The sequence below is a fragment of the Apiospora phragmitis genome (genome assembly GCF_038363925.1).
Source record: "Apiospora phragmitis strain CBS 135458 chromosome Unknown utg000008l:1.0-3514335.0:1.0-3519231.0, whole genome shotgun sequence".
Lineage (NCBI taxonomy): Eukaryota > Fungi > Ascomycota > Sordariomycetes > Amphisphaeriales > Apiosporaceae > Apiospora > Apiospora phragmitis.
This window is the reverse complement of record NW_027117407.1, coordinates 1,228,789-1,256,690: the sequence shown is the minus strand read 5'-3', so window position 1 is coordinate 1,256,690 and position 27,902 is coordinate 1,228,789. Positions and strand designations below refer to the sequence as shown.

Sequence of the window (27,902 nt, the reverse complement as noted above, 5' to 3'; positions counted from 1 at the left end):
TAATCTGAACTTTAGGATCGAACGTCTGTCGATCGGGCTATCCTGAGTCCTTCTGCTGAGGCTATCCTGAAATTCTCAATGGCATGGGTCCGCATATGGCGCGCTTCATGTAGATCTGCGTAGAATGTCCCCAGCTTGTGAAATGACTTGAAAGTCGAAGTCGGTTAGCCATCACCTGTCACCTTTGTTAATTTGTCACGATAGTGTGATAGAACTATTGTTACCCAGCATTTAATAGGCCACATACAGGGTTGGAGCTCTGCGTTAGTATGGCAATATAAGAGTTCCGCGACAGCCCCATGTCCAGCATCAGGGGCGATATGCCGGAGAAAAAGTACGATCGTGACGAGATATGCAAGAGTTTGGCGATCGAGTTCTCGAGATTACATGCATCGATTGAACAGCCAGGTTCTGGCCAGGAGAAGGGCCCACGAAACGAGTAGGCGGAGCCTCCACCTGCGGACTTGTGGCACCATTAGAGTGCACCTGAACAAGCGGCATGCGGATGGAAGATACCGTCTTCATGGGTAGCCTCCTGTCAGTATCCGTATACTAAGGGGCTATACCCAATGCAGTGTAAAACAGGTGAGCCAGACCAACGGAGCCAGGTCCAAAGGCGTTGCCAGGATGAATGAAAGACCGAACGTTAGCAGCTTAGGTATTCAACGTACGATGAGTGGATGAGAAATACAAATAGACTCGAGTCCATTGGCTTTGAAAATCCTATTTGGGCGTCGAAAGACGGGCTCGACTGGGAATTGACATCTGATTTGACGTTGTACGGAGTACCATCCTGCCTATCTGATACAGCACGTTTGATCACTTCAAAATTTGCCAGTGACGCGGCAATGACTTGACTGTCTGTACCTCAGGCACTACCCTTAGTATGATAATAACACCTGTACTAACAAAACGCCCAACTGCCGGCTTCCGTGGCGCAGTGGGTGGACGAGAAAAAATCAATTCGTAGAGGGCTGGCCGGAAATTGTGGCTTCCGCGGCTTATCAGATTTTGATCGGTCATTTTTTCTATATCGTAACAGCCATGCAAGATTCGAAGCGAGACATTCCTTCCATCCCACTGAGTGTAACCGCACAATCTCACTGCACTCGCAATTTGTTATCTAGCCGTAGTATTTGTTACATACTACATACTACTGTACAAACATTTGGCCCGGGCTCGAGCAGCGAGGAGCTCGCTCATCTTACTACAGCTCGATGGCCTGTCCATGTGTTCCCTGCATGGGTATGTCGATCATCGACAGGGATGATGGCCAGTGACGTGATCTGTATACCCAGTTTGCACGTGCTAGTAGTGCAAGCAGCTAAGATAACATGCATAACAAGCCGAGAACAGTAACGAAGTCGCAGTCGCTTATGTAACCGGCAGTCTTCCCCGGGGGCTTGTAGTGAGAAGGAGCCCGTTCCGCAGTCGAATGGAGATACCTAATTTCTGTTAGCAATTACCCCATCCGGCGAATTGCGCATTGCCGTCTGCTTGCCGATCCCTAAGAAACTAGCTCCTAGCATACTGAATAGTCTCGTGAGCTTATGCACGGTGCGTATATGACTATATGTACGTTCGGGGCATCGAGATGGCTGCTAGACAGAAACATAAGCCCGAGGAATGAGGGTATTGACATTGCGTGTAGGGAATATGTGGTTGCTGCCCATCTATCGTTTCGAGCTGTATCCTTGGCCTGGTATCATTTTATACGATTTCTTAAAAAGACTGCTTAAATATAGATAATTAGAAATACCGGGTCTATGCTTGTTTACACCCGTAAAGTACGTACGCAACCTTGTCATCACTACGACGTCTTGTCGGTCCGCTGCGCAAATTTCATCTGCTTCTTATCGGACACGTCAAAGACAACCAACAACTCCTCCAGGAACGCATCGCCCAGAATGGACAGACCAGCATTCGCAGCCACGCCTGACAGACAATAGTCTCCGTCGGCGTAGCTCTGCTTGGTCTCGGGCAGGATGAGGCTACTGGGGTTGATGCGCACGGCCTTACCCCCTATACCGATCTCGATCCCCGGAGGAGCCGCGTCGCACCGCACGGCAAACGTTCCGTCTCCGGCATATTCCGCCGGGGGTACGAACAGATTATTGATGGTCTGGGCAACGTCTGCGGGGAAGTAGTTGAGGGTAGTGCCCGTGTCGACAAGCATCCCGGCTGGTTTAGACCACGTCTGATTGGTCTCCGTGTTGCCGACCTTCATGTTGTCAGGCATAAGGCCGTAATACATGTAGTGCTTCGGGCCCCCGTTCACGCTCATCTATGCACAGGCATTAGCTAGCATGTCCTCGCTTGCCGTCATCGCACTCGAAGATGAGTGAGTCTTGGCTCTCACCTGACGGATTGGTGTGGTAGCAAACTCTCCCGTCGTCACGTTGGGGGGCAATCCTCCAAAGGAGACAGATGAGCGGCCTTCATCGCGGGACATGGCCACGCTCAACAGCGGATCGACCTTGTTCGACATAGTTTCCACGAACGGGGCGTATTCTTTGGCCGTTGCAGGGCCGTCGTTAGACGGATCCGAACCCGTGTACGAGGTCGTCAACCCACGCATACCCAAACCCAGGATCCCACTGAAAATACCGTTGCCGCGGATGCTCGCCGATGTCACGAGGGACATTTGCTGCTTTGGGACGGTAATACCGGCGACAGTGATGCTGTTTAAAGGTTTAGCCTCCATCTTGCCTACTGTCTGTGCTGCTTCATCCGAACAAGAAAACTTACTCCGCGTATCCCATGTCACCGTTGAGGGAGTCACCACCGCCGTAAGATATGTTCATATGCTCGTCTGCAATCCTGCCACCGGAGAAGTTCCCCGCGAATGAGGGTCCAAAGTTGCAGGCGGTCTGGTCTTGCTGCTGGTGCGACCGATCCAGACACTTGAAGCTCGAGGACATGAGCCAGGTGTCGGCGCTCCCAGTATCCGGGATCATGGACCAGTTCGTGCCCCCATACCTACAGACAATAGATACTGCGTCTGTTTGGGAATGGCTCTAAGGGTGCGATGCCGGGGCTGGTTTGTCTAAGCTGGAGCCCACCTTGAAGGCGGGATACTTTGAGAGAATCACGGCTTGAGGGAATCCTTGAGAGAGGGTAATAGATATCTGTAACGACCAAGCTCTCCTCGGCAAGGAAATTTCGTGTCTCGAGAGGGCTCTTCAGGGGAACCTATCGACTCTCGGCGTTAGTATTACTATTTTTGGAATAAACGGGATGTCTTAGGGGGGGGATAACGGGATATAAAGGTAACTCCTCGAATAAACAGTGTATCCGTCCCCCTGAGACACTGGGATAACGATGGATGACGATTGGAATAAGCAGGAATAGACCCCAAAAGTCGCTTACCGCCCCTCCGCCATGGATCATGAGCTAGCAGAGCAGCCCCTGAAGCGCGTGTTTGGCCCTGGCCGAAGATGCTCAAGCTTGGCTTTGGGGTTTTTAACTTGGTGGAAATATACGAGGAAGAGAGCTGGGTAAGAGGAATAGACATAACCTTCTTCAAGAAGACATATGATATTTGACTGAGTCGATGACAGGTATATGCAGCTATGTTCCGCAAGGACTGCACGGTCATGACCAAGAGCTTGGCTTGGCTATGTGAGCAAATGAAATGGGCACAAAAGCCCAATATAGTTGCATCGGGTGTTTGGCTAACGTAAGTATATTGCCGACCATCTACAATCCGTCCTCGAATCATAATGCCAGGCTAATTCGTCAAGGCGACCCGGAGAGATGCGCGCGACCTTGGCAATGTGTTTCTAGAACATGCAATTGCCGCTCCCTGCGTGCATATGTCATTCTTGCTTCTTGAATTGTCACTCACGCCGGTCCAGGGCAACACTTTGAACCCTATCTGTAAGTCCTAGACCGGATCCAGCACGGAGGATACGGATGAAGTAATTGCATGCATCATGGACCGTACCAGAAGAAAGGAAAGTTGCAGATTATTTAATGCAACAAAGTAACAGAAATACCAATTGCTGATGTTCGAGTTGAGGTTGGGAGCTGTTGCTCGCTATTATAAGTTGGAGGGAGCCCCACTAAAATTTTGATAACCAAAAATGCGTTTGTCTGCGGGGACCGTCTTTGATATACCGAACCTCTTACTCTGAACTGATTCATAAGTCGCTGCATTCGTATACTTATCTCCTAGACTGTCGTTTAATAGAATACAATCCTCGTTCAGGCTATCGAATTCTGACACGAAGGAGGCGAAAAGCGAGGTAGTGAGGTTGAGAAACGTTCTTGCAACATTGGCAGCAGCTGGGGTTACCAAGTGCTTGAGTGCAATTTACAGCCATATAACCGCCGTCAATATGGCGCCCACAACGCAACACTCGCGATCTCATGCCCTGCTCCTGTTCCAGAAGCTACTTAATCTGCGCGATAGTGCCAGCCCGCTGACGCTCATACTCGACACTCTGGAGCAGAGCGCAAACCCAATAATCCGCGAATTTGTCGCTAGAGCCAGGGTATGTCCTGTCGGTAGTTGTTGTCCGAGTTACACGCATAGTCTATGTCTATGATTGATTACCTTTCAGGCTGATCACCAGATGAGCCACGGGCCCCCTTATATGGCTAGAGCCAGATGATGCTAATACTTCGCGGCAGATCTCCAAGAGCAAGATCATCTTCGTCTCGTTTGCCACGCTCAAGAAACCAGCAGATGTAGACATCTTCGTCAAGGCACGGGCAAAACCCCCGAAGCCCTGCACTCCGAGATCGTCTCGCATTATCCGACTGGACCGCCGGGACATACCCGCCGTACGTCATCCTCGCACACCCCAACCCCTTCACTTCTCTACCTACCATGACGAGTATGTAAGTACTGACGCATGATGCTGATATGTGTCGTATGCTATACAGAAGTCCTCCTAATCTTCGACGCACTCAACCCCCTCTGCACCGCGATCCCCTCGCAGATGCCGCAAGTGCTATCGAGCCTCATCACGGGCCCCACCGTCAGCCTGGTAGCCACATACCACACCGACGTGCCGCTGGCCCTGTCGCCCCAGTCGACGCTCGGCGAGTACGAGCCGCACCCGCTGACGGTGCTGTCGCACCTCGCGACGGCGATACTGCGCACGTCGAACCTGGGCCAGGCCGCCGAGCGCAAGCGCGCGCGGGACCGCAGCCTGGTCGAGCCCGAGTTCGGCCTGCGCGAGGGTCGCGAGGGTGTCCTGGTCGGGCTGCAGCAGACGCGAGAGAAGGATGTGGAAGGGGCGCTGGTGGTCGAGATGGAGATCCGGCGGCGGAGCGGGCGGTCCGTCGCGGAGAAGTTCGTCCTGGTGTCGCCGCCGACGCCTGGTGGTGGTGGTGCGCCGCTCTCCGCTGCCAAGAGCAAGGTGGACACGGGGGCCCGGATATCGTTGTTGTCCGACCATCCGCTGCTCCGCGATGTCCATGAGCCGGCGGCCGAAGAAGGAGGCGAGGACGCCGAGACGACGTTTAGCCTGGGGTTGACGGAGAAGCAGAGGAAGGACCGTGAGGGAATCGTGTTGCCGTACTTTGATGCGCAGACGGACATAGGGGCTGGTGAGGGCGGGCGAATCTTGTATGAGATGGGTCGCGAGGATGACTTTGATGACGAAGAGGATGAGATATAGACGCCAACACAAGCCAAGGAGAAAAAAAAAATGCAAAATCCAGATACCCATCATTCAACTCACACTATTGGCCATATCACGGACCGACCTTGCGTATTAGAAGGCAATGCCCATTAACTTGTGCTTTACATCCTCAGTTCAAGCATGGGTATCGGATGTCAGTACGGACGTGAGTGACTCTTGACGTGATCTCAGCATGTTCATTATAGTACATCTAGATAGCAGCTGTTCACGGACTCTCCCCTGTCTGCTTGTCCAGCTGAACCATATCTATTTTGGGAATGCCAAACCCATGCCCGCTACGCCTGTAGCTGTCGTCATGTCCATCTTCTCTCTTTCGAGTTCATTTCGTGTACTGCGGCAGCTCTTTACTCGTCGACCTGCATGCCCTCGCCCTCGGCAGCATCCCCCGCCTCCGCATCATCGGCCACGCTGTTGATCCACTCCTTGACTTCGGGGCCGTCGTGGACCTTGAAGTACTCCAGGTTCTTCTTGCCGGCCTCCTTGATGCCCACGACGCCCACGCTCGTGTTCTCGAGCGTCAGCTCCTTGTCCTGGACCAGGGTCTCCTTGAGGGCGCGCAGGCCGTGCTTGACGAGCTCGTCGCGGCCGCAGGCGGGGAAGTGCTCGGCGTTCTTCTCGAGGTACGTGCGGGCCATCTGGGAGCGGGCGCCGATGGCGCAGGCGACCATCTCCTGCGTCATGCCGCTGGGCTGGAACTCGAACAGGTGGGGGCCCGTCTCGTCGATGCCGGCGATCAGCAGGCCGACGCCGTACGGCCGCTTGCCGTACTGCTGTGTGTTGATCTGCGCCTTGTCGCCGATGGACTGCACCAGCGACTCCACCGGCATCGCGCGGTCGTACGTCAGCCGTTGCGACAGGCACTGGTTCTTCATGAAGTTGGACAGGACGCGGGCGTCGGATGTGAGGCCGGCGATGGCCAGACCGACGTGCTCGTCCACGGCGAAAAGCTTCTTCTGGTACGAGGAGAGTTCTTCGGCATTGCGCTACGTAGAAAAGGATATGATGTTAGCCAAGAAGAGCTTGGATGTCGAATGGGGGCTTCGGTTCGATCCGTAGACAGATCTATATGTATGACGGCGGTGATGGTGGGGAGGAGTCGTAGTCGTCGTACCTTGATAGCCACTAGTACTGCATGTGTCTTGCTTGTCAGACCAACCACAACCGAACCTTGCTTCACGGCCTCGGCGGCATATTCGACCTGGAATATTCTTCCTTGCGGAGAGCTGGGAGAGGTCGTGTTAGCTAGAGAAAAGGCCCCGTTTACTGGTACAAACAGGTGCGGTGCCCAAAGCTTACAATGTGACGGAATCGTTGTCGTAGTTGTTCCGGAACATTGTGACAATTCGTTGCTATTCTTTTTTTTTTTTGGCGAGGATGGTATGTTATTGAGAGAACTCGAGGCGTAGTAGAAGGTATGCGGGTGAGGTGGTGGTGTTGGTATCTGGAATAGCTGGTATCACAAGGCTGATGATCTAGAGGGACGTCGGTCGGCGAGGCAGACGAACTTACGCAGCTGCTACCAGGCAAAAGGTCAAGCTGAGAGTGGGAGTGGGAGTGGGAGCTCTCCCCTTGTGGTTTAGCGGAGAGTGCAACAGCGGGCGTGGAAGCTACAGCGCTTTGGCGAGTGGAGAGCCGCCCGTGCCACAACGCCTTCCCAGGCACTCAACTTCATACACCTATCACTCCAGACAACTGTGGCTCAAGCTTCTCTTACCTGACAACCTGACTCGACAGGCTGACGCAACTCGCTACTTCATGCTTGTTACTTTTATTTGGTCGCCTAACCTGATGCTGCTAGATTGATTGACTGAGCTGCATCCAAGATCCCGACTGCCCGACCCAACTACGTACGTGCAGGCTCACAACATCACCTCTCCGACGACGCATACTCACCTATCCCTCCAACTCTGCGAGGAGAACGAATCACCTGGTACCAGCCTCACTTGTTATACGCCGAAAGAAAACAAAAACATCAAACCGCCACGATGCCGACCGCGGGCCTCAAGACCATCATCGCGCTCTCCTTCGTGCTGGCTGTCGGCTTCTTGCTCGTCATCCTGTCATGCGCCCTCTACAAGGTCTACTACCCGCTCCTCGTCGTCGGCACCTACGTGCTGGCCCCCGTGCCCAACTGGATCGCCAGCCACTGCGCCAACCCGGATGACTTCGTCGAGAGCTCGGGCAATGCCGTCTTGGATCTCGGCCGGTTCTGCACCGGTTTCTTGGTGTTGATGGGCATCGGTAGGTTACAGAGTTGCAGAGAGAGTGTTGCTGACTCCGGGATTTATACTTTTGCTAACGACTTAATTCCCCAATCCAGCTTTACCTGTCGTCCTCACGCATGCCGCCATGATCAGTATTTCCGCGATGTTCATGAGTATCCTTGGTGGACTGTTAATCTACGGGACTATCGTCAGCTTCGGCATGTTCTTCACGGAAGAGCAGGAGTTCTAGTCAAGGAGCGCGATCGGAACGAACCACGGGAGGATAATTTCCAGGGGGTCAGTCTGTATGATATAATATCGGCCAACAAACAGCATGGTGTATAGGGCATTGGGAAAGAGCCTGGTCAGCATTTGAATAAGTTTCCAATTTCATGTGTTTTAATTGGTATCGATGGGCCATAGGTCTAGATGCCTCTAATGCAACGGAAAATATAGAACATCGTCCACCTTTGGTCCTACGTTTACATTGCGAAACGGCGCCCAAATCATTGGTTGTCCCACGACAAGCCATACCGAGCCTCTGAGACCTTGTAGTTGCGGAGAGCGTCGATCGCGCCCTTCGCATCCGAGGCCGTAACTAGAATGTCGGCGTTCGCGCCCTTCACAAACCCTTCCTCGACCGACTTCTTCAGCCATTGTAGTAAACCGTTGTAGAAGCCATTGATGTTGAGTACGCAGACGCCCTTGTCGTGGATCCCCAATTGGTTCCAAGTAGCGGTCTCGAGCAGCTCCTCCATTGTGCCGAAGCCTCCTGAGAGCGCAATGAAGCCACTGCCCGGAGCGGACTCGAGCACTTCTTGTGCCATCATCTTCTTTCTCGTGTGCATATCCTTGACGACCGTTGTCTTGCCGTATACATTCTCCTCGGGTAGATGGTAGCCGTTGGAATCCGTCTTGTCCGAGTAGGTATCGTCGCGCTCCCACTTGACGAGAGCCTCCGGGATAATGCCGTGGACGGCGGCAGGCCCGGAGATCGCGACAATCGTCTTGGCCACCTCGCCCATCAGGCCGACGGTACCGCCTCCGTACACTGTCCCATGTTAGCTGACGCTTAGAACCAAGCAGGCTCCACATGGAGAGCATGACTCACCTAGAGAGATGTTGTTCTCGGCCATCAACCGGCCCAAGTCGCGCGCTGCTTGCAGATGTGCCGGGTCATTGCCCTTAGCAGACCCGCAGTAGACACAGATCTTGACCTTCCGCGAAGTCGCGTTGGGGTTGAGGTTCGAGGACGGCGTCGATGTCCGCGACGTCTGGAAGGTGGGTAGAGGGGATGCGCCACCCGATTCCATCTTGCCTAGAGGTTATGTCCTTGAACGAACGCCAAAGGGACAAATGCGATAGAATGAGCGCCTTTGTATGCTCTCAGGTAGCTTGTATATATAGCTTTAGGTTTGCAGGATCGTCGCACAAGGCTCCTTCGGGTTTACTTTCGGGTAGCGATGGGGAAGGGAGAGAGAAGTGAGTGTGCTAGAAAGAAGCCGAATCCGGCAACTACGATACTGAGATTAGGAAACCAAGCCACAACGATAGGTTGTTTTGCTTAAGACAACACATCAAGTCAATGCGTCAATGGCGTGGAATCTTGCACAAAACTTGTTTGGAGGGACACGGAAATCGCGGTGGGATGCGAATCCAGAGGATTATAAATAATCTCGGTGACTCAAGGATAAGTGCTACCTGCCTAGAATGCTGAGCCAGTCATCTTTACGACAGTCAGTGGACCGAGATCCGGGATGAAGCTGTGAGCATGGAGCAAGCTGTTGAGCCATGGAATGACGTCCCCTGGGCGTATAGGCGGTATGCTAGGCTTGCTAGGTTCCAAAAGTAGGGGTACACAAGGTAGAAAAGACGGCAAGCATCGGCCTGGTTCTCTACTGATACCAGGACTCTACCTACTTACACATTCTCGTGAAATAGACCAAGTAAAAGTTACCAAGCTGAAAGATTCTGGTCAGCGGACAGATTATAGAACTGAGTCAAAGCTGGAGTGAGCTAGGGGTCGATCAAGGGCCCGTTGTGTCATCACTGGGTACATACGCCTAAATATGGAGGGGTAACGAGTTCGTCCAGAATCCCATATCATTGATTCAGCGTGCTGTCATATCGGCTTTTGATTCGCCGATTTGCCGGTATCGCAAAAAAGGGCCCGCCTAGATTATTCGAAATCTGGGGCTAGATTGCCGGGGATCTTTCGTCTCTCAATGCTGAGCTAGCATTCGTACCTCCAGCAGCGCGCCTTTTCCGACTCAAGGCCAACTAGCAGTAAAGACGTTGAGCCAGCCAAGACACATCGGACCGCAACAGTAGTTGCAGAGCATCAGTTCGAAAGGTGCAGGAAATCGCTCGTCTCCCAGGTTGACATCAGCGCTTCCACGGCACTCCGATATCAAGATGCCTGAGGGGAACGTGGCCGAGAGGCCTGCTCAAGAGGAGCAGGGCGGCGGCGTAAGTTACTTATCTACGCCGCGAACTGATGTGCGCCGCATAAGGTTGCTAACTAACATGTTGAAAATTAGCAATCCATGGTGTACAAGATACTTCAGGGTGTGGCCATCTATTACGGTATGAACATGCTGATGAAGCAGTTCATGCCCAAGCCGCAAACTGCCGAAGTCAAGGACGCCGAGGGGCATGTTGTCAAAGTCGCCTCGAATACAGGAGATATTCCCCCTTCCAGATGCGACCTAACCAACTCGACGAGGGTGCTGTCCACAGCCCGCTTCCTGAGCGTGTGGCCCCGATCTGGTCTACTGACAGTACGCTTGATGTGGTCGTTGCGCTTTCCGACTCTTACGTACCAATGCCTATGCCGAAGATCCCTGAGCAGTATCTTGTTCTTTCGGAAAAGGAGTTCAAATTGGGAAACTACAGCGACAAGCGAGTGGTTGAGACTACCTTCGACGTCCCTTTGGCTGTCCAGAACAATGGCACTCTCTGGGGTCATTTCTACTTTGGCCTCACTGGCTCGATCTTGGATCCTCATCAACAGGGTTTCGACCCAGCTACGGCAATCCACTTCGCGTATCCCCTGACCCAGTATGTCCCCAAAAAGAAGGCTGTCAAGACTCGGAACTTGCTCGAAGCCAAGGAGGAGCCTGTGGAGGAAGTGGAAGAGGACATCGCGCCAGGCCCTATTATTGCGAGCTATTATCACCCCAACGCAAGCCTTTCATTCATCCCAGACTCGGGCGTAATGAATTTCCCACAATCGAGTGTAGCTGTACGGCAGTTCTTGAATCTCGAGCCAACTGGTGCTCGTGATGGCACTGGCCAGAATGGATGGTACTATCCTATCCTGATCTTGAACTCGTTCTGGCAGTTGAAGAGTCACATGACGGTTCTCAACGAAACTGTCAAGACACTACCTATCAGGATCGATTTGGACAACATGAGAAACTGGAAATTTAACCTAATGGCTTCTGTCGAACTCAACGCAAGGGAGCAAGCTCGGCAGGCCGCTTTCGGCACCCCCTTGCCTGGGGGCGCCGATGGTAGTGAGATTGAGATGATCAAGGAGATTTTTCTGGACACGAACCCCTGGCTACTCGGTATCACTGGTGTGGTCAGCATTTTCCACATGGTACTCGAGATGCTGGCTTTCGGCTCTGACATTGCCCATTACCGCAAGAAGAAGGATAATGTAGGCATTTCAGTGCGCTCAATTTTGGCCAATGTCTTCATGCAGACGGTCATTTTCTTATACCTGGTGGACAACTCTCAGAACACAAGTTGGATGATTCTAGGATCCCAAGGCATTGGTATTCTCATCGAATTCTGGAAAATCACCACCGTGGTGAATGTTCGCGTGCGCCCTGCGCCTCCGGGATCGTGGTTCCCATACGCTATCAATTTCGAAGACAAGCACAAGCTGAGCGAGACTGAGGAGAAGACCAAGGAGTACGACGAGATCGCCTTCAAGTATATGTACATGGCGGGTGTACCGCTGCTTATTGCGTACGCGATATACTCACTGTACTATGATACACACAAGTCGTGGTATTCGTACGTTATTACGAGTCTGGTGGGCTCTGTCTACGCCTATGGGTTCTTGATGATGATTCCGTCGTTGTACATCAACTACCCGACTGAAGAGTGTGGCGCACATGCCCGGCAAGGCGATGATGTACAAGTTCCTCAACACTTTCATCGACGACTTGTTCGCTTTTACCATCAAGATGCCGTTCCTGCACCGTATGGCCACCTTCAGAGATGACATCATCTTCTTCATCTATATATACCAGCGATGGGCCTACAAGATTGACTACACCCGTGTCAACGAGTTTGGTCAAGGTGGCGATGATGAGGAAGAGGCGGAAGTGAAGAAGGCAGAGCCCAAGTCTTTGCCGAATCTGGATGCGGCAGCTGAGGTGGTTGGCGGAGAGGCGAAAGCTACTGGTGCCAATGTAGGCAAGGCGACCAAGAGAAAGTAATCGTTTCATTTCTCTCTCAAACCGAGTCCAGCGCGAGCTTGCTTAGATATTGCATATACAGGAGGACACACTCAACGCGTATTCTCGCTGACGGGCTGTTGGTTGGCCATGTTAATGACTTAAATGTACGACCTGAGGTCTTTGTACATATATTTCCCAACTGGCTAAAGTTGAAAGTACACGACGTATTGTCTCTCTGCCTTATACCAGTCCTATACACAAGACAATCGCTGAGGGAGGCATAGAGGTGTAACAGCCTTCGACCAGCTAACGAACGGGTGGTGATTGCTGCCTTATCCCGTGATATTGTATACACTAGCCAAGTCTCCTGCGTCCTTCGATATACGTGAAGTCCTTTTTCGAGATCTTGGGTCAACGCATAAGCAGAACTAACCTATCAGAGCCCGGGACAATGGAAACAGCATGCGACTCGTATACAAATGATCAGATGGGGTTCCTTCGAGGAACATGAGAACGATGAACCATGCGATGAGTAGAGTCGTGTTCATAATTTCTCATTTTCAAAACTCAGTTATCTAAGATGAGCATTCTAGGTCCAGCGACCAATCAAAAGTCTTGAGAAAGTATTGATACCACTTAATTTAGAATGGTGTCGACTATAGGACTACACGTTAGGGGGGTAGCGCGTATTAACCTATATGCTCACTTCTAATGCCCAGGCGCGGTGCCTTATTAGTCTTATAAGTTGTATCATATGGTGCTGTAGCTATCCGTTGGTACTTACCTGCTTGCTGCTCCAACCGGAGAGCCGCGTGGCGCACGGAAGCTGCTAATTTAGTCATCAGGAACCCGCATGCCATCCCATCAGAACTGGGACTTCTGCAGGCCTCCCGTCGGGGGCAGCCCGATCAATAAAGATCCCATGTTCGTCTGAATATGCTATAACCTAGGCTATAACCTAGACTGGCTGCATTTTCAGCCTTCAGGTCGGTGTTCAAACTTCACAGACATCTGGGCCAAGAGCTCTGCCAGCTAGGACTCTGTTTCGTCTCTTCCCCGAGACAGACACGCACCCATGTTCACGTGAAGAGCTGACGACGTCCGGCATTTGAAGCTGTAAGGAGTTGCTGCCCTGGAAGCAGCGTATACTACTAAATACGGTGCCGAAACTCCGCGTAAAAGAAGGCATATTCCCCTCTTCCCCTTCGACCCTCCCCTCCACGGTGGAATCCTTTGTTTCGCGAAGCTCCAGGACTCCCCGGGAACAGCTTGTCGTTTTACGATTAAATGCGGGCCAATCTAGAATTAACTAGAGCACCAACTGCCGAGTCCGGGTGGGCTACATTGACGTACTAACGACCTGTCGGCCTCTCCGAACAAGTACTTAACATACCATACCTTGAGTTAACCAACGGTCGCCTCCTTCGATCGATCGACATAATTTGTCCAATTAATACATACAATTACACCCGCGACGACCAGACGACTGACTTGACATTCGAACACGAACATAACGACCCCCCCCCCCCCCCAACCATATACTGACCACGCATTTCGAGAAAGCGGAGTCGTCCACAGACTTCGCTGGGCGTGCGTCTCACTGCGAGACATGAGCAACGAGACGGTCGGCTCCCTCCTGGCCGTCATTGCCAACTCGCTTAACGATGCGCTCCGCATCTTCATGTTCGCCGACAAGCGGGCATGGGATCAGGACGAGTTCGAGCAGCTCCGTCTGCTGGAGGATACGCTGGACGAGGCCAAACGCGACTTCCAGGAGCTCCCCACATTAGTCAAGGGGAGGGTTTACTACGAGCACGACAGGAAACGTAAGTCACAATCGTCGCGAAAGCCCACCCCACCCACACAACTAACCTGACCTTGTCTGTTGCTCTACTATACAGCCGAGTCCCTCAACGATCTCCGCGAACTCTGCGCCCAGTTCGAATTCCACACGAAATGCTTCAAGGACTGGGCCAAGATGGGCGGCCCGATCAACCCCGTTTGGGCGACCGAGACGATCAGCTTGCGCCACGAGCTGCACCGGGCCCAGTGCCGGGCCGCGCGCCGCATCTTCAACGCCGAGCAGGAGACGAGCACGCGCTGCCTGGGCGCGTTTCAGGTGTACCGGGTGCAGCGCACGCCCGAGCACGCGCAGCAGCGCCAGCTCGAGGAGCTCATGACGTGCAACCAGGTCGGCAAGTTCGAGCGCTACGGCGAGCTCGACGTCGCCTTTATCTGCGACTTCTGCGACGGGTACCTGGTGTGGGAGGACCTGCGGGAGATGCCGACGCGGCGGACGACGAAACAGGACAATAATACGACCGATAACAACAGTAATAATGACGACAGCGGGAGCGTCAGCGCCGCCGAGGCCGTGACCAGCAGCACGGCCATGGCGCCGGGGGCCCAGGACAGCTGGCACGCGCAGGGGTTCAAGAAATCGGACGGCGAGGAGAAGGCCGTCGTGTTCGCGCCCGTGGCCATCGCGAACCACCTGCCGACGGAGCCGGGTGACTTCCAGGCGCGCATCCTGTGCCCGTACTGCGAGGACTACGTCGGGTACGAGCAAGGGGACGGCGAGATGGAGGCGGTCAAGTGGAACCAGGACGAACGCGGCTTCGACGATGTCCTCTCGTTCCAGGAGCACCTCAAATGGAGCCATGCCGACAAGGCCCCCAACTCAGGGAGTACTTGCGCTATTATGTGAACGAGGCAGGGGGGCGGGGCGGACATTTGGACATATCAAGAAGAAGAAACCATCTTTTGGTACTACTACAGGCGTTTACTGAGATTAGAAGCTAGATGGCATCAACGTCGAACAAGCCAGGCAAGGGCTGCATAATGCCAATCGGGTAGCGAAGGCGTTCCGGGTTAGGGTCACAAGTTGCTCAGTCCGGGAGCGGTAACAGGATGGACGGACTGACTAATGATACAGTATTACTGCAATGGCGACATAGAAAGCGACTTTGGCAGGGAGCAGGTCCATGATGCGGACTTGCCTGAATTCTAGTATATCCCGTTGTGATTTATTTTCGAGACTGCTGGTCTCTGCTAGCTGGCATTCATAGCTAATGGTACAAATAAATAATTGAGCCCATTGCAGAAAGTGCAAGCGGGTATCTCAAGAATGCCTCTCAAGTTCCAGCCCCATGTCTGCTGAGTAGGCTTTTCACTTCTTGTGTTCCGTTTTCTCCTTTCATCTTATGCGCTGCATCCATGGTTGCTTGCTACAGGTAGCATGTTCTCAAATGCCACTCGTGTACCGGAAGAAAGCCGTCCCGGCTGGCTGTTTCTCTCTATTGTGCATCATGGCCTCCTCATTCAACATAGTTGCTTTGCGCAGACAATAGCGCCTCCTTGACCTCGATTACCTCCTCATCACTTTGCTTTGCCCCCCTATTGTCTCTATTTGCCAATACCCGCTCTACAACTCTCGGATGTGTAGCGCTCGCTTCCCCACCCCTATTGAGCTGGTGAGGTGTGCCCGTCCCCATCACTGGCATCTTTCTTTCTTTCTCTTCACACACGCTCCCTCTTTCGTTTCCCCGTTCCTTTCGGACAAGATCAGATCATCATAAGGGATAAATCAGAAGAAGCGCATCCATATGAAGACGAGGACGATTAGGCCGAGGATAGCAAAGGGCCCGTACTGCTTGAGCAGGAGGTCCCAGTTGATCTTGACGGCGGCCTTGCGGTAGCTGCGGGCGTCGTCGCGGAGGCGGCTGGAGATCTCGCCCATGCGCTCGAGCGAGTCGCCCCGGTACAACAGGTCCTCGATGTTCTTGGTCATGACCTTGGTGACGTCGCGCAGCTCGTCGTTGACCTTGTCGAGGTTCTGGGCGGCGCGGCTGTCGGCGTAGGTGGCCTTGGTGCGGCTGATAAACGTGTCGAACTCCATGAAGGCGTAGGGTCGCAGCTGCGGGCTATGCAGCTGCTGGGGGCTATACGAGGTCGCGAACTCGGCCGAGAGGTCCGATAGGTACGTGAAGGCCAGCTTGCGCGGGTACGACCGCTCGCAGATGCAGAGGTACACGATGTCGGCCGCCAGCAGGTAGTGCAGCGTGAAGGGCCCGGACTCGATCGAGGCCTGCGGCTCCGAGTTGCGGTTCAGGCGCCGCAGGACTAGCTTGACTTGTGACTTGATCTCGGCGAGGGAGCTCTCGGTTGCTTCGTCGTCTACCGAGGCGCAGAGCATGAGGCCTAGAGAGAAAGGGGGCCAACGATTAGAAAATTAGAAAACGATTGGTCGGAAGGGGATCGCATTGCGAGGCCCCAAGTATGACGTACCATCGCCCAGGCGGGCTATTTGTGTTGACCGGATCATCTTTTCAGAGGCTGTGGATTCCCGCAAGTATGTAGGTGGTGGTGGTGAGAGTGCTTTGACGAGGTAGCGTAGAGTTGAAACCTCGTAGGGATGGTGACAAAGAGTTGCTTGCTGGCGTCGCTCTTGTTCAAGGTGAAGGGTAAATGGAGTACGTGGCTTTATCGACAGGCAACCGCAATTCACAGCCGATTGCTCATGCTTTTCAATTGATGATCAGCTGAAAAAAAAAAAAAAAGAAAAAAAAGTAGATCGATTTTTTGTCAAACTGATGCAAAGTACACCAATTGCTGCCACCAGCCTAATCATTGAGTTTACGAGGTGTCCAGTTTCACATGGGTGAGCCAGGGAAGTCATCTCCATTGACCAGGCCCGGTCTTACCCCCTGGAAAGATCAACGCAAGCGCTAATGCTATCATTCATCATCGAGGTCTGCAGAAAGGTCTGGGTACAAACGGGTCGACGGGGCTTTGGTGTGGGCCGCTAGCTTGAACGCCCAGGCCCCGGTGGTATTAGCTGCGGCTGTCATTAGTAAGGACATGAGTGCAGTCAACGATATAAACCTGCCGGTCTTCCATGCTGATAACATTTCAAGAGAAGTCATGTGAAATCAGTAACTGGTTGATTCATATTGACCTTGGGAATGTATATAAATAGCACATCCTCTCCTTTGGATGTGTACCATGGTTTTGGCCTTTGACTTTTGGCCTTTGACTAATGTACATACATGTACACAAGCCTTGGTCAAGGTAGCTCCCATCGTCCAATACACCATCACTTGTTTTGTCCATGAGGGACCATTAAGTCTTGCTGTTTCAAGGACACAAAAAATTGGATTCCAAACTGCTATGACTTTGCATATGCATAGCGCAGATGGTATCCTCTCATCTACTCGCATCAAATCTCAGCGCTGGTACTGTGTACTATAGACAGGGCGTCACAGACGCTAACGAGCCACGCTAGAGTTGCCACAACCAATCAGCGCTCTGCACGCTCTTCGGAATTACGCTGCGCCACTCTATATACTGAAAGGAGATGATCAACGCTGAACGTCTATCCGTACATGTCTATATGTGTATTTTGACCGAATTGCAATCTATTTCCAGCTGAGTTGGAAGTGAAATACCACAAGTAACAGGTAGGTATTGTAGCTGTACCCCAGCAGATTGTTGGGGAGTTCCGTAGCTTGCTTTAGGTCGATGACATCGTCCGTACCGGCTTATGCGCCCTTCAGTTCAGTGTAGAGAGTACAAGTTAGGTAGGCAGTAATGAGTCTTTGCCCTTGTGAATATTGGTTCTCTATCCTCAAGAACAGCAGCAGCAGAAACAACAACAACAGCAACCATGTCCACCCAATACGGGGGACCAGAGTTCTTTGGCCAAGTAAGTGTTTTCTTTCCTTTCTTCCGTCTCGCTCTCGTTCTCTACAACTTGATGGCCCGAGTCCTCGTCTCCCTTTGTCCCCCTCGTCACTGGCTTGTTCCCCCGTTCCTGGTGGCCGGGATCGGTTTCATCGACCTCTTTGGCCCTAGGCCAGCGAGGACGGTGATGTGTGTGCATCTTCGCAAGACATTCGGCGTGAGGAACAAACAATCAGGTTTCTTAGAGATGTCTGTGATACTCTTTCGGAGTTTCGATGTTGTTTGAACCCCATCGCGTGCATTCTTGCTTGCCTGTTATGTTTTCTTATTTCATATTCACATGTTGAGGACGGGAATCTTGCCTCCACACTAGTCCTGGGCTATATGTCTTCTATGTTTGGTAGAGGCAGATAATTCCTCCAAAGTGGTATTGGTTCATTGTCTGGATCTTACCGAGCCTGTTTGCCAGAAGACCGGGACAAAGGGGACTGCCTGTTCTCTGGGGGGACAGGTGAACTCGTCAATAGCTATGATGCATATGGGATGAGATATCTCACCACACGGACCACACCCTTTATTACTAAGTACCTGCATCCCGTATTAGCGGCCTGACCTGACTAACACTCCACGCTAACCCCCCCCCCCCTCTCCCCAGGCACCCTCCCCACCCCCCAGTGGCGTAGCAAGGGTAGCTGCCACCACCAAGCGGAAGCTCAGCAGCTTCACCAAAAACATCTTCAGCTGCATCAGCATGCCTTCTTCTCGTCACTCCGCTCCCGCTCCGGCTTCGGCCACAAACCAAGACCAAGACCAGGACCAGCTCAACGAGCAGCTTAGCGACGTCCTGGACCCGAAATCTGCAATCTCCAAGGTCGAGAATGTCCACGTGAGTTTATTCTCTTCCTCTTCCCAATCCACCAACCCACCTTGCGTCGCCCTCTCTCAGAGGGAATGATGTCAAGCCCTCACCTTCCTTATACGTGCTTCCAAATACTTTCCGCTGCCATTCCATACTAATACCTTTTTATTTTTCGTCTGATGTAGCGCGCCGTCGTCAACCCGTACTACTGGTCCCTCCTGTCCGCCGAGGACCGCGCCCAGATCCTCCACCTGTGGCCCGACCAGGAGGCCGTCATCTACGCGGGCACCACCAAGGCCGTGCTGGACTTCGACTGCATCAAGGTGAACCGCGACCTGCGCGTCAACTGCCGCCAGTACGTCGAGGACCACCAGGCCGGCCGCCACGAGCCTGCGTGGCTGGCCGCCGCCGAGCGCGCCCACGTCCAGCGCGCCGAGGGCCTCTACGACGAGATGCGCGCCCAGCACGTCGAGCGCCAGTTCGGCGTCCCCGTGCCGCGCAAGGAGTCCAAGGGAAAAGGCAAGGCCGACCAGTCGCCTCCCGAGGTGGTACAGCAGAAGCAGCAGCAGAACGGAGGCGAGGCAAGCACGGCCCCGGCAAGTCAGCAAGAGGTCTCCGCTCCGGAGATCTGTGGTCGCCCAGCACGCAGACAAGGACAACCGGAATGTTTCCGAGAAGCAGTCCGACTCTAAGCAGGTGGAGGATAAGATCATCGTACACCCCGAAACCGCCGAGCAGGAAGATACGGAGCAGCAGAAATCCGCAGCCGAGCAAGATCCCATCGTCCAGCAGGTAGCTGCAGTACAGGAGGGCGCCGCTGTTGAGAATGCAACGATGGAACCTGAGCAAACTGCCGCCACATCTCAGGTAGCCGACACCGAGAGCGACAAGGGAAAGAAGGCTGAGGATGTATCCCCGGAGACCAGCCCCACGACTCGATCCGGCGTGCTGAGACGCAGCAAGCGTCAGACCAGCCGCTCCAACCCGATCTCTCGTGCGTCTTCCGGCTAGACATCCGTCACTACAGCCACGCATTTGATTGCTTAAAGCCTTGATCTCTCCTTCTATTGCGATAGGGCTTTCCCCCCTGGTGTGTACAATACAGGATACAGACTCCGAGAAACATAATAGCTACGGCGAGACGACGACATGATGACATGATACCCACAACGGAAAAGGAATGGTTTCAGGAGAAATCAGAAAGGCGTTTCAAGGATATTCGATTTGACATCTGCATATTTCAAGGCAGGTTTTTGTGGCATGGCACACGTTGATAGCTTGGTAAAGCAAGAACATGGACCATGGTTAATAGTGAATCGTTTCATAATGAGAATCGTGCCAACAAGGGATATGGCTTGACCTAGTCCAGAGGAAATTCAACACCCCCTTCAGTTGCCGCATTACTGTTTTCTATGACGTGATATTGTTACTGATCTAATTATGATGCTGAGGGAAACCAAGCTCCATCTACATATTCGCGAATAATGTGTGCCTAGTAGGTGCCAGTAACATACAGTCCCTGGAAATGAGGCAAGCAAAGTCTCCCCCTACACATTGCTACCACCATGGAAAAGACCAGATACCCCGACATTTAGACTAGATCAATCGAACACACAAAAGGAAAACTATGCTAAACGGATCGGGCGGGGCATGGTCGCCGGAACGATAGAGATGATCGAGTTTTCCGCCGAGAACCATAGTTTCATCGTTTTACCTTGCACGTCCGAACAAACCCATTCCTCATTACGATTATGATGGCCGTGCGGAGAAGCCGCCGGCTCCGGCCCGCCCTCGACCTGGACCATCCGGCGCAACGCCGACGGCCTCTGATAAAGACCCCCCGTTGGCGCTTGCGCGACGGTGGCAGCCGGGCGGTGCACAAAGGCGCGGTAGCAGATGCGCGCCGGGTGCGCGTACGCCCCGGCCACGGGGTCGACGCCGGGGCGGCAGTTGCCCAGCGCGCGCCGCGCCCCGTTGGCGTAGTCGAGCAGCACGGCGCTGTGGTGGTGGTGGTGGTGGCGGCGGAGGCCGCTGCCGAGGACTTGCAGGCGCGTGACGTTGTCCAGCGGGGCGGACGAGAATTTGGTTTGGTCGATCTGGAGGAGGGGGTTGTGGCCGTTGGGGGCCGCCCACGCGCCTCCGGGGGGTGTGGAGGGTTGGAGGGAGAAGGGCGGACCACTGCTACCATCGTCGTTGTGGTTCTCGTCGTCGTTTCGTGGATTATTTCCTCGTCTGCTCGTATGCCAGGATACGTCCCGAACAGGGTGGCCGGGCCGATGCTGAGAGTGTTGTATATCAACAATTCGGGGCTTGGTTGGCTGATGTTGACGTCTTCGTAGTCCCCCGAGTAATCGAGCGAGAGAAACATCGCCGGCGAGTTTCATGCGGAACTTTGGACTATGTCAGTAAAGAGGCTCTCTCCCTCTCTGCGTGTTTAGGGCGGGCGACATTACCAAAAAGCAAGGTCTTTGCGTGCTAAGCTCGTGGTGATTCGCACGCGTCATGCGCACGGCAACGGCCAGGATCTCTTCGCCCTTGGGTATAGGAAGATGCACCCAAACCGTACGGTCTACCATGCGCCGCCCCCCGTTCTGCTGCTGCTGCTGCACAGCTCTCCTTGCATAGGGCGCCTCCCGGGTGTGGGCAGAGATCTCATAGACCTTGCCGTGGTCGAAATGGAAAGTGAGGCCGGTCGCACGGCGCAGATCGACCGTCAGGAACTGCGTGGCCTGGGGCACGACAGCCCCGGCAAATCGACAGTCGGCCACGGGGGGAGGGTCGGGCATGTCCCAGATGTGGAAGCCTCCAAAGCCGTCGGGCAATTCGAGGCGCATGATGCCATACTGTGTGAGCAAGCGTTAGTTAAACCCCGGCACCCTAAACCTCGATTGGAACAGGAAGGGAGAGAATGGGATTAGTTTGACCTTGTATTGCACCATAATCTTCTCGAGTTGGTCGTGGACTCCCTCGGTCAGGATAATAAACCTCATATTCTCCGAGCTCCAGCGTCGAAAGGGCGGTACGCCCGGCAGCCTTTCAACCTGCCTGATGCCGTGACCATCGATGGTCAGACGTATGCTGGATAGGCGTTTTGGCGGTGACGGGAGAAGGGATAACAGCCCTGTCCCCAGTCCACGCCGCCACGTCGCGGAGAGGAATCAGACCCGAATCCATCGGCGCCGCTGCCCTGAGCTCCCGGGCCAAGCTCACGATGGCGATGTAGCGCCAGAATGTCGCGAGCGAGGAGTAGGTGTATATGACCTGGACGAGCTCCGGAGGAAGTAGTTTCATGCACGGGATTCCGTATGCTTCTGCCTTGGCACAAACTAGCTTCATGTCAAAGACGGTGTCACGGCCCAGATGGAGATGCGGCGCGCCTCGCCAGGGACTTCGCGACACGGCCGCAGCCCAAAGCCGGTCGAGTGCGTCCTCGGTTTGGCATTCCTTCAAGAACAGGTCGAAACAGTCGGTGTGGATGGCTAGCCCCTCAGGTGCCTGCCTGCATCGCCAACAGTTGAAGCGCCAGCATAATAAGTACTTGCTGCCAAGATCAAGGTCTTGTATGGAACTGTCCGGGAAATCACCCTATCCAAGCAAACCACAGATTCGCTGCATATCACTATAAGCGACCCTCATGTTAAAGACTGAATGCATGCTAGTAGAGATCGGGCGCTTGAGAGCTTGGTCTTACAGGGTATGAAGCTATAGCCAGGAACCCTTGGCAGGCTGCAAATCCCACAATAGGTCTGCAGGCAATTGTGCTCTGGCTTCTCGTTGTCCATGGCAAGACTGACTATTCGAGAACAAAGTGGTTCATGTAAGCAATACGCCACGAGAGGGGAATGAATGTAAAGGATAGCGCGGCCAACGACATTGGTTCGGGACATAGAATTGCCGATATTCCTGCAGGTATCCTGTTGTGCGACAGGGAGACGAATCACCTCCCGACTGTCAATTCGTAGTACATGATTACTGTATAATCCTACCCTCATCCAAGTTTTATGGCGCCAGCCCCCCAGGGCTCTCTCTCTCTCTCTCTCTCTCTCTCTCTACTCTATCTGCTTACAAAGTACTCACACCTAATCACGAACCCGTACCAAGCACTTATGCCTTGAGTGCCACACCCCTCCGTTCCTTGGCGCCGAGCAGTGCATCCATCATGGCCTGCGTGTCGGACCTCTGCCGGCCCCCGTTTTCCGTGTTCTTGGCCGCCGGTCCCTCGCCGGCCCCATAGCCTGGTCTCCTCGACGCTCGCCATAAGCTCGAATTCGCCTCGGCACAAGGCCGTGGCGCCGATGCAGACCTCGGTCGTGGCGTGCGCGTCCAGCAGTGGCAGCGTCTGCTGCAGCGTGCCGTTCCAGGCAAACTTGCGTGTGAAGTCGAGCGCGACGTTCAGGGGACGGTGGGCGAGCGCGGGCATCAGGCGGAGTGTTGGGTAGATCGGCTGCAGTGTGCGGTTGGTCAGGCGAACTCGGATCTGGACGAAGTCGTCCACACTGATGAAGCTCTCAGAGGCTGAGGAGCTGTCGTTCGAGGACTCAGGCGATGTGGTCGACCCAGAGGCTATAGGTTCGACAGATAGTTCTATGCCGACTTCGTCGATCTTAACCGCTTCTATTTGACGCGGCGTCAAGCGCATGCCGCGGAGCTCAACGGCCCCTGCCCGTGGTGGACCAGACAGTGTCTTCCAACTTGCTTTGAGGGAATCGATAACCTTCTCGCGGAACCAGAAAGCTTCACGATTGGCACGCTCCGTCTCGGGTGAGATTTTGCTCGTGCTCACAACGAATTGGCGTTGCCGCGAAGGATTGATGGCGGGAATGAAGGCGTGCGGGTCCTCCAAATATACACGGGGCACTGGGAAAACTATCCGGTTGATGTGTCCAGGCAGTATGTGCTCCTTAATGGCGAAGAAATTGGCGGCTTCGAGGCGGACCTCCATATTGCTCGGCCACGCGTTCCTCAAGTCCATCATTAGGAGACAGTATTTGTCTGAATCAATAGGAGCATCTGTTTCCGTTCGTTCAACACCAATGCTTTTCCAGAGAGGCTGGGGTACGTCTCCTTAGATTGGCAGAATATCTATCTTTGCGAGCTCGACACTGGCATTGACAGTTACTGCCAAGTCAAGACAAACTTGGCGTGTGTGGAACTGATCCTTGATCTCGTCCTGCGGCACACCCAGGTAGGCATAGTCGATCTGAATCGTGCCATTGGTGAGGCCTGGCTTGCCTAATATTTCAAAGTCAAATGTTTTCGTCTCTCCAGGTGCAATGTACCTCTGTGCTTCGTCGACCTTTCTTCGCCGCAATGCTTGTCGCTTGGCCAGCACAAGCTCATACTCGTATAGCTCGGCAGGAGTTGCATCCCGATTGAGGATGGCCGTTTGTAGCGGACCCTGGGTTGAGTCCTGGAAGGAGATAGGAGCAGATCCACCGGGGTCTCGGTCGACTGATTTTGCAAAGTAACAGAAAATACCTGTCGCTCCCCTTCTAAGATCATCACGGCAGACTGGGCTAGCGAGGTCGATTTGACCACAACCACGGGCTGTGCAGAGATGGCTGTCAAGCTCATACTTGTCGGTGTTAAAGCAGGTCCAGGATTAGGCAACTCCTTGTTCTTCTCGAGAGCAGTCACGCCAAAACCCTTGACCTTGACCTGCGTGTCTGCGGCCCACGGCTGTGTGAAGATAGGGAACCTTCTCTCGCGGCAGCCGCGAACACGCACGACGGCCCCCGTGACCTTCAAGTCGCCTGCTTCTCTCGGTATTCCGGTAACCTTAGAAATTTGTGTCCGATACGGCCCAATGATGGTGCTTTCGGCGGCAGGTTCACAAGCGGCTCCCTCTGTGTCGAGCTTGATGCTTTCGATGTCAAGATCCATCTCGTACGGATTCTGTATAGTGATTCGGAACACGGCTGCTTCACCAACCACAAGAGTCTGATCGAGGAGTGCTTTGTTTGGTGGTCGTAGAAAAGGGTTATATATGAATGGGTTGACGTCTTGGGAAGTCCGTATGATGTTCGAACCCGGCAGCACACTCTTAGCATGCGCTTCCGGCGCCCGTGTAGGAGGTAAGGGGTCGACCGTTATGTCGCGTATTAGGAATTCATCCCAGTACTCTGCAGAAAGCTTGCCCAGCCCAGAACGCGTCGACAAAATTGACGTTTTTGAAATATTAGTGGCTAGCCGGAGCTGCTCATCTCGGTGAATTATTGGGCTGCATCCTCCCGTCTCGGGCCTGGTGCAACGCCACTGCCTGCAGTTCGCAGGAGATCACTAGAAAACCTCAGGACCCCGTTAAAATCTGGAAGTGCTTCAGAGAAGTTGATGCAGGCCCGAAGTATGTTAAGCTTGACCATGGGCATTCCAAAGTGTCTTGCCGCAGATTGGTTCTGAATTCTGGAGATAACTGCGTCATTGCTGTCATCACTCGACAGGCTACTGCTGGAGTTGGGTGCGCATGCGCCATTGTAGCCTACAACGCCGTATGTTCTGCACAGCAGACCCAAGAATGAATCAACACCTTGCTCGATGTCTCCTTCGCCGAGCTCGAGAGCACCAGAACCATTACCTTGACCGTGCGTCGCATCCAGACCCACTAAGCCCGCTGCTGGATGAATGCCAACTTCAGCGGCACCGCGGGTGCGAGCTTCGATCAGGCCACTAATCAATACGGATATGAGCTCTCTGACCACCATAGCCTTCTTCCTCTGAAAGCCGAGCGTCCCGAGCACTGATGCTATGCCACTCAATATAATAGCGCGATCGACCGTGGTTAATAGTTCTGCGAGAGATGAGGGGAACGCCTTGAAAAGGACATTCACAATGTAACTCCTCGATGGAGTGACTGAAAGCCTTGGCGACGTGGTCAATGGCTTTGCAGGGAAGTTGCCGGTGACTGCCATCTCGAGAAACGTCTTATCCACTTTGCCTTCACGTATGTGTAGGGCCGTCATACAACTAGACAGCCTAATAACGGTTTCCGAAAGAGACACGAGAGGCAGCTGTTCGCCCGATACACGACAATACAGCCCAATGATTTTCTCCAGTAGGTCTGGCAGGGCTTGTTGAAGCTGCCGTAACCAGATCGGCTGGTCTGGGATCACATTCTCGGGTTCCGCAAATTTGTTGCTGGATGACTTGTCATTTGCGAGACATATCGACGGCACCTGAAATTCAATCCCAGCCCAGCCGAGAAGCAAGAGGCAGACTGTGATCAGCTCCAACCCTTTCCCGTGCCATATGTGATCATTGACGGATTTGGCCACTGTGGTGCCCTCAACCAGGTCTTTCAAAGCATCCGTCCAACGACCGGCTTGGAGATACATGGACCCTATCAGAATGGACACGCGCCCTTTCCCCTTGTTGCGCCACCTTTCATTAAGTCCGCCAGGTCCAAATCCTTGGACCGCCACCTTGTCTTGCAGCCCCTTGGGGGACTTGACATCTTCAGGTGTGCCTGGGCCGAGAAGCTGACTTGTGCTCTGGGCTAGTCGGGCCTTCCCCGTTCATTTCATCAAAACTCGTAGGAGGGTTTGAGAGGCCGCTTCGTGATGGCGTTGAGGGGCGGCCAGTCGGCGTGGCGCTATTAGAGCCGAAGGGCAATCCTTTGAAAACAGGCATCGACATGCGAGACTGGCTCTTATCAACGGCCCCGCTTGAAGAAGCCGATCTTGCCACTGTAGGTGCCGCAAACTGCGAGTTTCGACGCGCCGCGGGGTTTGATTCATCCACAGTCCATGATGATGCGTTCATTTGAGGCCGGGTGGAATGTCCCGGTGTGTCGATAACCGTCATTGCCTCGAACGACCTTGCCAGAGTTGTCATCTCAGCCACCAACAAGGATGAGATATCACACATTATAGTCTTCATTGTCGTAGTTTTCGACTTCTCGACCGGGAATCGTCTTGACGCCTTCGGGTATAGGCATCTCAGTGTCTTCCAGCGGCACGTAATCGAATATGAGAACATGGTGTGAAAGCGCTTTGCCATGCGAGTCCCTCAATTTTTCCAGCTCTTGATACAGGAACCGAATGTTTTGCTCTCTCGTCGTCGGGGCATGGCCGTTGACCGACTGTCTCTTGCTCAAAGGCTCCTTCTCAAGTTCGGTACCATCCGCGATGGCGATTATGACTGGCGGCTCTCGGTACAAGTCGAAGGGGGACAGCGCGAGGTGGGAGGGTGGCGGCACGTGGGTCACGAGGTCGTAGAAGATAGCTCCGTCCGGGAAGGCCAGGGGCGAGAACTTGTCTATAGGTGAGAAGAGTAGTCAGTACGCCGGCCAGCTGGCGTAGTTTTCAAGAAACAGCGCAACTGACTTCGGTTGGGCCGGCCATCGGCGCTGATGTCGCGAAGGTGTACGACATGCTCCTGGCTGAGTCGCTGGACGAAAGAAGCGAATCTGTCCCGTTTTATCTGGCCGACGGGCAGTAGTAAAGCTCGCACCCTCGCCGGGGCGATAGGTACCAAAGAATCCAAGCTCATGCTGACATCGACGTTGATTTCCTTAGGCCCTTAAGCGACTGCATGCCTGTCACACGCGGACAACATAGCAAAGGGTGGAGGGGCGGTCAAATAGGAGCTGGCGAAACGAGGCCTGTTCGCGTGTCTAAGCTTGGTCGCAGTCGTCGCGCGATGACCCAACCCTTTTGAAATTCGTTCAATTGCGTGGTGGACGCCCGGGGGTCGTTCTTGGTGGCGAGGAAGAAAACAAAGTGACTGGACGAGTATTGTCACTCTTAATCGGACACCTTTCAAGTATGTCGAGTAGATCGCCGGGAGCTATTTGGCGATTAGGTGTTCTAAAGTTCGATGTCATGGACGGAGATCGGGCCTTCCGTTTCTCTGTAACATCCCTAGCCCCACCAAGCCCGCCATTAAATACACGGTGGACGGAGGACTTCAGTGGTGTAATATCGGACTACATTCTTCGCGATCAATACACGTTGAAGTCAATGATGAAATTCAGTCTGTTTGTACCTGAGCACAATGCATTTACCTTTTGCGTAGTAGTCCATCGAGGATAAACAGGGAAATCCAATTTTAGGAGCTCACGAAGAACTGCGAATGCGCCCTCAAAAGAGAC

General features: G+C 53.6%; 11 protein-coding genes across 11 annotated transcripts; 5 read left to right on the top strand and 6 right to left on the bottom strand.

The window, feature by feature from the left end:
- Positions 1-1,810: 1,810 nt before the first annotated feature.
- On the bottom strand, positions 1,811-2,957 carry PG994_008816 (acid protease; the record flags this gene model as incomplete). The annotated part of the gene is made up of 3 exons (XM_066860225.1): positions 1,811-2,284; positions 2,360-2,681; positions 2,749-2,957. The coding sequence occupies 3 exons, from the start codon at positions 2,955-2,957 to the stop codon at positions 1,811-1,813; spliced, it is 1,005 nt and encodes a 334-aa protein (XP_066713814.1).
- A 1,383-nt stretch (positions 2,958-4,340) lies between these two features.
- On the top strand, positions 4,341-5,630 carry PG994_008815 (Elongator complex protein 5; the record flags this gene model as incomplete). Its single annotated transcript, XM_066860224.1, has 3 exons — positions 4,341-4,496; positions 4,636-4,792; positions 4,891-5,630. The coding sequence occupies 3 exons, from the start codon at positions 4,341-4,343 to the stop codon at positions 5,628-5,630; spliced, it is 1,053 nt and encodes a 350-aa protein (XP_066713813.1).
- Positions 5,631-5,998: 368 nt separating this feature from the next.
- PG994_008814 (uncharacterized protein) lies at positions 5,999-6,988 on the bottom strand (the record flags this gene model as incomplete). The annotated part of the gene is made up of 3 exons (XM_066860223.1): positions 5,999-6,637; positions 6,766-6,877; positions 6,951-6,988. 3 exons carry the CDS (start codon positions 6,986-6,988, stop codon positions 5,999-6,001), a joined length of 789 nt encoding a protein of 262 aa, XP_066713812.1.
- A 651-nt stretch (positions 6,989-7,639) lies between these two features.
- Positions 7,640-8,108, top strand: PG994_008813 (uncharacterized protein; the record flags this gene model as incomplete). The annotated part of the gene is made up of 2 exons (XM_066860222.1): positions 7,640-7,895; positions 7,975-8,108. The coding sequence occupies 2 exons, from the start codon at positions 7,640-7,642 to the stop codon at positions 8,106-8,108; spliced, it is 390 nt and encodes a 129-aa protein (XP_066713811.1).
- Positions 8,109-8,364: 256 nt separating this feature from the next.
- PG994_008812 (uncharacterized protein) lies at positions 8,365-9,171 on the bottom strand (the record flags this gene model as incomplete). The annotated part of the gene is made up of 2 exons (XM_066860221.1): positions 8,365-8,909; positions 8,970-9,171. 2 exons carry the CDS (start codon positions 9,169-9,171, stop codon positions 8,365-8,367), a joined length of 747 nt encoding a protein of 248 aa, XP_066713810.1.
- Positions 9,172-10,273: 1,102 nt separating this feature from the next.
- PG994_008811 (Cleft lip and palate transmembrane protein 1) lies at positions 10,274-12,312 on the top strand (the record flags this gene model as incomplete). The annotated part of the gene is made up of 4 exons (XM_066860220.1): positions 10,274-10,327; positions 10,399-10,524; positions 10,560-11,950; positions 11,976-12,312. 4 exons carry the CDS (start codon positions 10,274-10,276, stop codon positions 12,310-12,312), a joined length of 1,908 nt encoding a protein of 635 aa, XP_066713809.1.
- Positions 12,313-13,882: 1,570 nt separating this feature from the next.
- PG994_008810 (uncharacterized protein) lies at positions 13,883-14,980 on the top strand (the record flags this gene model as incomplete). The annotated part of the gene is made up of 2 exons (XM_066860219.1): positions 13,883-14,099; positions 14,175-14,980. The coding sequence occupies 2 exons, from the start codon at positions 13,883-13,885 to the stop codon at positions 14,978-14,980; spliced, it is 1,023 nt and encodes a 340-aa protein (XP_066713808.1).
- Positions 14,981-15,859: 879 nt separating this feature from the next.
- PG994_008809 (protein transport protein sec22 protein) lies at positions 15,860-16,597 on the bottom strand (the record flags this gene model as incomplete). The annotated part of the gene is made up of 2 exons (XM_066860218.1): positions 15,860-16,473; positions 16,561-16,597. The coding sequence occupies 2 exons, from the start codon at positions 16,595-16,597 to the stop codon at positions 15,860-15,862; spliced, it is 651 nt and encodes a 216-aa protein (XP_066713807.1).
- A 2,109-nt stretch (positions 16,598-18,706) lies between these two features.
- PG994_008808 (proline-rich early nodulin-like protein) lies at positions 18,707-19,825 on the top strand (the record flags this gene model as incomplete). The annotated part of the gene is made up of 3 exons (XM_066860217.1): positions 18,707-18,841; positions 19,000-19,362; positions 19,457-19,825. 3 exons carry the CDS (start codon positions 18,707-18,709, stop codon positions 19,823-19,825), a joined length of 867 nt encoding a protein of 288 aa, XP_066713806.1.
- Positions 19,826-20,439: 614 nt separating this feature from the next.
- On the bottom strand, positions 20,440-21,648 carry PG994_008807 (uncharacterized protein; the record flags this gene model as incomplete). The annotated part of the gene is made up of 2 exons (XM_066860216.1): positions 20,440-21,204; positions 21,268-21,648. The coding sequence occupies 2 exons, from the start codon at positions 21,646-21,648 to the stop codon at positions 20,440-20,442; spliced, it is 1,146 nt and encodes a 381-aa protein (XP_066713805.1).
- A 202-nt stretch (positions 21,649-21,850) lies between these two features.
- On the bottom strand, positions 21,851-27,301 carry PG994_008806 (uncharacterized protein; the record flags this gene model as incomplete). Its single annotated transcript, XM_066860215.1, has 7 exons — positions 21,851-22,313; positions 22,906-23,864; positions 23,934-24,224; positions 24,293-25,055; positions 25,103-26,316; positions 26,676-27,067; positions 27,136-27,301. The coding sequence occupies 7 exons, from the start codon at positions 27,299-27,301 to the stop codon at positions 21,851-21,853; spliced, it is 4,248 nt and encodes a 1,415-aa protein (XP_066713804.1).
- Between the last annotated feature and the right edge of the window lie 601 nt (positions 27,302-27,902).